Genomic DNA, 7,899 nt, shown 5'->3' on the forward strand with positions numbered 1-7,899 from the left:
AGGAGAGTCACTACACAACCACGAGGACTTAGAGCGCATTGGGAATTGGGCATTCAAAATTGGAGAGAAAAAAAATAAATCTCAGCTCTTTAGGTCCATACAATGCAAGTGAAGGGTGCCAACATTTTGAAGCTCCAAAATCCACAAAAAGAGCATAAAAGAAATCCAGTGGTTAAACTGATATCTTCAGAAGTGGTATGATAGGTGGAGAGAAACAGATCAATATTTAAGTCCTTTTTTTAAATAATAAATTATCCTCCCTGCCCAGTAGGGGGCTATATGCACAGAATGTAAATCACCAAAAAACAGGAGACAGTGAAAGTACAATAATCAAATAAATTGTACTAAACAAAGACAGAAATAAACTCAGAAACATCCTCTCACTTTCAACTGCTTTTATTTTCAGCAAACTTAACATGTGTAAATATTTGTATGAACATATAAAGATTCAACAACTAAGACATAAACTGAACAAGTTTCACAGACATGTGACTAACAGAAATGGAATAAAGTGTCCCTGAACAAAGGGGGGGTCATAATCAAAAGTACCTGTCAGTATCTGGTGTAGCCACCAGCTGCATTAAGTACTGCAGTGCATCTCATCCTCATGGACTGCACCAGATTAGCCAGTTCTTGCTGCGAGATGTTACCTTACTATTCCACCAAGGCACTTGCAAGTTCCTGGACATTTCTGGCGGGGGGGTTGGCCCAGGAAATCATGCACAGAATGAGCAGTATGGCTGGTGGAATTGTCATGCTGGAGGGTCATGTCAGGATGAGCCTGCAGGAAGAGTACCACATGAGGGAGGAGGATGCCTTCCCTGTAACGCACAGCATTGAGATTGCCTGCAATGACAACAAGCTTAGTCCGATGATGCTGTGTCACACCGCCCCAGACCATGACGGACCCTCCACCTCCAAACCAATCCCGCTCCAGAGTACAGGCCTTGGTGTAACGCTCATTCCGTTAGTCCAACCATCACCCCTGGCGAGACAAAACCATGACTCGTCAGTGAAGAGCACTTTTTGCCAGTCCTGTCTGGTCCAGCTAAGGTGGGTCTGTGCCTATAGGCGAAGTTGTTGCCGGTGATGTCTGGTAAGGACCTGCCTAATAACAGGCATACAAGCCCTCAGTCCAGCCTCCCTCAGCCTATTGCGGACAGTCCGAGAACTGGAGGGATTGTGCATTCCTGGTGTATCTTGGGCTGTTGTTGCCATCCTGTACCTGTCGCACAGGTGTGATATTCAGATGTACCGATCTTGCGCAGGTGTTGTTACACGTGGTCTGCCATTGTGAGGATGATCAGCCGTCCTTCCTGTCTCCCTGTAGCGCTGTTTTAGGCGTCTCACAGTAGGTACATTGCAATTTATTGCCCTGGCCACATCTGCAGTCCTCATGCAATCATACAGCATGTCTAAGGCACGTTCACACAGATGAGCAGAGACCCTGGGCGTCTTTCTTTTGGTGTTTTTCAGAGTCAGTAGAAAGGTCTCTTTAGTGTCCTAAGTTTTTAGGACTGTGACCTTAATTGCCTACTGTCTGTAAGCTGTTAGTGTCTTAACGACTGTTCCACAGGTGCATGTTCATTAATTGTTTGATTCATTGAACAAGCATGGAAAATATTGTTTAAACCCTTTACAATAAAGATCTGTAAAGTTATTTGGATTTAAAAAAAAATTCTTTAAAATACAGTGTCCTGAAAAATGGACATTTCTTTTTTTTGCTGATTTTACATGGTGAAACTGCAGTGCAAGAATGGAAGTCTCTGAGAAATATGGTACAGACACATCCTACATGACATTAAACCAGCCAAATAAGGGTTTGACCTGAAGTGTGGTCTTTGGCTACACTATAACCCAAAAGACCATTTTAAACATGTTTCAGGTATAAAAAGAGACCTTTTGGAAAGACTTGAAGCAATGATAAACCTGACACTTGTGTAGGAAAGTTTGACATCAATAAACTAAAGGACAAGTCAGAGATGTAAAATGTCATGTGTTTTCATTGACAGAACTTATGAGTCAAGATTCTTGCTTGCACACTTAAGCATAATATCTGCACCACCAAATGGAATTGCAAAATTAACACCTTTCCCTTGCATTGGTTAGGATTAGGGATGGGTTACGGTATCTGCAGCTTGCCAGGAACAAACCCAGACACCTTTACAATGGGCAGATGTGCTTCCAAATGCCAGGATCTTAATGAATTTTTCAAAGACTCAAACTACATTAAAAGACAATGAACTAACCTCGCACACTTGAGACGTTATTGATAGGTGCGTCAGACACAAGCTCTAGCAAAGTCAATAAAAAAAAAATCCCACACACAATCCTGGCTTGCAAAGAGTATCAATTTATTAAGCAACATTGGTCACTCAACCTTTGTCAGGCATTTTGCCTGACAAAGGTTGAGTGACCAAAACATTGCAAGCTTTAACAGACAAAAGTATGATGTGACATAACCAAATGAATTTGACATTTTTAAATCAGTTGACAGCCCTAGTTCAACACTCTGGTAGTCCATCTTAATATGCAGAGACACTAACCTAGTTTCCATCCATTTTTGTGCCATTTTGTTAGACAAAGTGAAAATGCGTAAAACAAATTTTGCGAAATTTGCCATCTTCTGCGTGTTTCCATTCAAATGGCCTTTTATCGTTAAAAATGGTGCGCGTGATGACATGCCTAAAAAAAAACAAAAAAACACTGTCGCATAAGTTTTGGTTTATCGCAAAATAAATCTGCCCTTAAGCCACTTCCATGCAGAAATGTGTGTTTATCACTAATTCGCCTCCCAGATGTCCCTAATTTTTTCCTCCGAAGTTTTGGTAAAATGGGGAGATTCATTGAAATTAGCCAGCTTACTGTCATTTTAATTTCACATATAAAAGCAATCAGAAGAGGAATTGCAATCAAAAGAGAGCAGTTACCCTTCTGATAGGACTGTAATATTGGTCCTGATGTTTCACCTATCACAGGTTGTCACCGGTTCTGACCCAAAAGCGAATTGTCATGGCCCTGTTCAAGCTGGAAACCTGCACCAAGTAGTGGGGGAAACTTTCAGTCTTGCGGTAGGTTTACACGTAAACATTTTCAACTAAAACTTTATGCATTTTGGCTGTTTGTTTACACAACGGTGTTTTGGGGCCTGAAAACGCAAACTTAATGAGTTTCAAAGGGGAAGTTATTGAAAATTGCCATCATGCACACACGTATTATGGGTTCAGTCTATAGGCATGCATGCGAGTACTTCAAAACAACTTGCGAGACATTCAAAACTACAATGGTGGACTAAAGGACTGTTTGTGCTGCTCACGATTGAGTTTGACACTTCTCCAAAGAAATAAAGCAACCTCATTGTCCATCCAGTCAATTGCTCGCTGTGGTCACCATCTTCATTGTATTCACTGCTCTGTGGAAGAACGCTTGTGCAGACATGTTTCTTTACAAAATCAACTACTACTGGTTTTACAACTACTTGCCTGGCAAGCATACAGTGTTTAGTTTTTGCAGATCTGTGAACTGGGATCATTGACAACTATCTGTATGTTAAACTTTTCAAAAATGCAAAAGGAAAAATGTCTCGGTTTTTAGTACATTGTCATGTATGTGTACCCCTAGTATAAAAGGGCCATCCATGTGTATATGCAGGGCACACAGCCATTAAAGACACTGCAGTGTAATAGCAGGGTTTATATACACTGCAGGATACATTCCTGATATTCAGGAGGCTATTTTAAAAAAAATTGTCACCATCATAACTGCATTATGTCCAGCAACTTTTAACAACCAACTGAACTTGATTGCCATCTCAAATTTCAGCATCATAAAGCAAGTCACATTTTCTGAAGCTCAGCAAATGCTATGAGGTAAAAAGGGTTAGATAAAATATTTAACTTAATATTCTGAAAGAACTGGCATTGGTCAAACAGTTCAGAAGTGTAGAACAGAGAATGTCATTGTTCCTGTAGACAAAGTTGGCTGAGAGTAAAGCTACCTTAAGCATGTGTAAAAGAAAGGCCTGAAAATATTTCTCACTTGGTAAAATGTCAAACAGGGGGAAAAAAAAAAAAAAAGTTATGGGACACTACAGTAGGTTAATGTAAACTCAAAGGGTTTCCAAACCAGTTTTTCCACATCATTTGAAGTATCTGAGCTCATGTGCTGGAGTTAGTGGAAGAATATTGTCAACACGTGAAAGTTTAGTGATTTGAGTTTCTATCAGCTTAATTGATACTGGAAAACAAGTCACAAATCCTTTCATGGAAACAGTTATAGGTTGATTTAATACAAAGCAAAGACTAAACAGGCATAATTGGGCTGATGGTACATGGGATATTGAGAACACCACTGGGAATCACCAATTACCTACTCAAACCAGTTCTCCTAGTAATAGTTCAGAGTCACATGAAAAACACAAAGCCAAACAGAGTAAAAGGAATAAGGCCCATTTTGCCAGTTTTATTGAAGTCCAGTCTTTTTCTGCCCTTGAACCATGATGGGACCAAAGGTGGTCTTCCCTTCCCACCGAGGACCTAGAAAAGAACAAAGTTAAGAAACTCCTCTTTTAGGGACACCTTAGAAATGCATTCTACCAACCTCCATAGCCAGCAGGGGCACTCAAACTGTCTGCTCCACACGTCAAGTCACAACAGCCACAGACTTGGTCATTGCCATCAGCAGCAAACCACCTGCAATTTAGATGATCAGACACTGCACCTTCAGCTTAAGCACACTCAACATGGCAAGCTTACCCATTGGAATAGAAGGAACAAGACTTGTGCTGGGCATCAGTGGGTGTGGAGGCAAGAGTGGCCTTCAGAATGCATGTGATGTAGATCTGCAAGAGCAACAGAAGTCACAAAACTGATTGCAAGAGTGAATCAACTCATGATCCACATTTCTACATACAGAGGGATGGTCTCCTTGCTGGAACAGGAAGGCTTCAAGCTGGAACTGCAGTTGGTCAGTCTGAGTTTGAGGCAGGAAGTAGGAGCTGGAACCTGTAGACTTGCCATCCACAAAGCACCTGAAAACAGATGGTGGCATTACCAAGAGCAATTTGTAGGGGTATCAAGTAGTCCACAAGACAACCACCAGTTGTGGCAGTCACTGCATTAATTGGGTTTGTTTGGAGTCCCACAGAAAGACAGTCACCTACACCCAACACTTGATGCAACCCTACACCAAACATTCAATAATCCAAAAACTCTTGGCTGCCAGGCATTACCTCCTGGACCTAGCTGGAGGTCAACTATTGCATAAATCTTACCCATGATTCTCAATAAAGGAATATCTTGGCTGAGCTTGCACATCAGGCAATGGAGTGGCCACACAACTGTCCACAAGAACACGTAGGGGACCATGATTGAACATCTTCACGGAGGCTTCAAATTTAATAATGTCACCCAGGAAATACAAGTTGGAAGGCCTCTGGAAGGACCAGTCATCTGCAAGAGAAACCGCATGTCAGATACAGCCAGTCACAAAGCTGAATTTGGATTCAATACAAACCAGTCATGAGCTTCAAGGAGAAAACCAAGACTTCTTCCCCAGCCGCCACTGAAGCAAAAGGGATCCACGCAGGCATCAAGACATTACTGCTCACGTTCTGAAACCTGCAGTTTAAGATAAGGAGAGCAGTGCTTCAGGCAAAAACTGCCAAGTGTTTAGGGTGGTTGCCAGGGCATGCCATGTGGTTAAGGTGATAAGCTTATGCAATTTCCAGCAAGCTAAGGCACAAACTTATGCTAGAAGCACTGAAAAACTGCAGATTTAAATTCCAGCAAACATCTTCAGTTTACCTTTCCTCAGTCAAGTTAAAGCTGTACTCATGACTGAAAGAGTCCAAGGGATAATAGCTGCCAAATGGTGTTGGTGTACTCAGCTAAAACGTAGCCATGCTTGCATGTGGATTAGCCACTTCAGAGAAATAACTCATTTACTTGAGCCTCTGCATTTATAAAGTAAATGGTTCACTTTCAGTCTCAAGGAGAGACTGAGTCTACATTCAGTTAGCAGCTAGTAGTGAAGCCAAATATTTTAAGTGCAACTCATAGGAAGGCTACTTGCTGTTAGCTTGTAGGCTTCAAAGTTACATTGCAAGAGTGTTGCCAGCTCTGCTGCCAAATGAAAAGACTTGCATTGAAGGCAAGTAGTCAAGGAACAGGTTTTACACCAAGTTCCATGCTTAATGATGGGTCTAACAAAGCCTAGAAGTACAAGCTATAGTAATACTCCCCTTAGAAATCACCATGACTTGGAGCTGAATGTTACAAGATCACTTGCCTTGAATAATGGCACTGAATGCCAATGTTGGCACTATTAGCCCTGTGAATCGGAGTTCCAGCAAATGGCTCAGGGGTGTAGGTAAGGGCAAAGATGTAGACGAGCTCATCTTCAGTCAGCTGTAAAAACAACTGGTGGTTACAGATGTTCATACTCAGCTATAGCAAACAAGAGTGGTGTACAGAGTTCTCACCATCAGCACACTGTTGCAGTCCTGTAGCTCATATTCAAAGATGAGAACCTTCGAATCGGAGTCCTCACCAACTGCAGAACAGCCTCCCAAAGTAAGGCCAGATGGCTGGATCAAGAGACCATTACCAAACAAGTCTCGCTTTGCTTCTACGAGTACTGCTCTCTCTCCACATTGAACAGCTACACTGCTAGGAGTAACAGGCTGCCGCAACTGAAAATCCACTGCCAACTTGCTCAGTACTTCAGGAACAATGGGGTATCTCCAGTCCAATGGCTTCACTGGACCTTGCAGTAGCTGCTTGGTCTGAACACCAAGGGGCTCTTGCACAAGCCCTCTGGAATCACCACTCAAAGCACTCTGATCTGGAGCAGCCATCTGTTTATGATTCCAAAGACCAGCAGGTGAAAAGACAGGACCTCTGGATGAAGAAGCCGCAGAAGCCAAATCTGATTTGGGATCTTTAAATTGTCCCAAATTCTCCCATGCCCTACACAGACCAAAAACAGCACACATGAGAACCACAACTGTACCTTGACTAAGCACCATTTTGACAAACATACACACAATGCCACAATACACACCACTGCTAGGTTGGGCCATTAAATACAGCTTTGAATTAAGGTGTCTCCTCCCCTTTCAGCTTAATTCATTAACTTAATTCTACTCTGGACCAGCAGAGTTCAAGCGTTAACAAATGACAATATAGAAAGGCCATAACCTATATCCCAATCAGGCTGGAGATGAAGCTACATATATGCAGCTGGCATATTAACTGTTTGAGAGCTTTATAAATTTAGTATGAGAGGCTTTATTTGGATTACAATAGAAAGAGAGTAAGCAGGTTAAACCATAACAATTAATATAAATCAGGATGCTGAAAATGTGTGGAGCTTAGCAGTCCAGAAACTGTCTCTGCTTGGTCAGGTAATAAGTCATAAATCTTAAAATTCTTGTATTTTTAATTAAATGTGCAATAAAGTTATGATGCAGTGGAACTGTCAGTTTCATAACATTTGAAATGAATGATTTTCATATTAAATGATCCACAACAAAAAATGATAATTCCCAGAATAGTGTCAGTTCTAACCCTCTGTGGCTCTGTGCGTGTACATTTAAATTATAAGTAATACAAAAGTCAAACACACAACATCTTGTTACCATATATTTTTGACATATAGCATTGTATTCTTTGAAGTGTCTTGGAGTACCATGTTAATACCATGGCACAAATATATTTTGATCATTAAGTGTGATTCATGGTGTTGGGGAGGGCAATGCCCCCCTTAGATTTTCTCAAACAGCTAAGACAGACACACTGCACTTTTTGCATAGTGGTGTCACTTATATGTGGAATCCAATTTCAAATTTTAGCTTCCATTGTTGTGAATTTAGTGTTAAAATGTGTAGCTGACATGAAA

At 41.3% G+C, this 7,899-nt stretch overlaps 1 protein-coding gene across 1 annotated transcript in view; it reads right to left on the bottom strand.

Moving 5' to 3' along the window:
- Positions 1-7,027, bottom strand: part of LOC127410766 (zona pellucida sperm-binding protein 3-like) — an 11,362-nt gene extending 4,335 nt beyond the window's left edge. Inside the window, exons 1-7 of the mRNA XM_051645982.1 lie at positions 6,482-7,027; positions 6,289-6,407; positions 5,515-5,618; positions 5,273-5,450; positions 4,912-5,029; positions 4,755-4,840; positions 4,600-4,691 (exon numbers count right to left, since the gene is read on the bottom strand). Of these exons, the coding sequence (XP_051501942.1) occupies positions 4,600-4,691; positions 4,755-4,840; positions 4,912-5,029; positions 5,273-5,450; positions 5,515-5,618; positions 6,289-6,407; positions 6,482-7,027 (1,243 nt within the window). The remainder of the gene's footprint in view (positions 1-4,599; positions 4,692-4,754; positions 4,841-4,911; positions 5,030-5,272; positions 5,451-5,514; positions 5,619-6,288; positions 6,408-6,481) is intronic.
- Between the last annotated feature and the right edge of the window lie 872 nt (positions 7,028-7,899).

Source organism: Myxocyprinus asiaticus, chromosome 20 (assembly GCF_019703515.2).
Source record: "Myxocyprinus asiaticus isolate MX2 ecotype Aquarium Trade chromosome 20, UBuf_Myxa_2, whole genome shotgun sequence".
NCBI lineage: Eukaryota > Metazoa > Chordata > Actinopteri > Cypriniformes > Catostomidae > Myxocyprinus > Myxocyprinus asiaticus.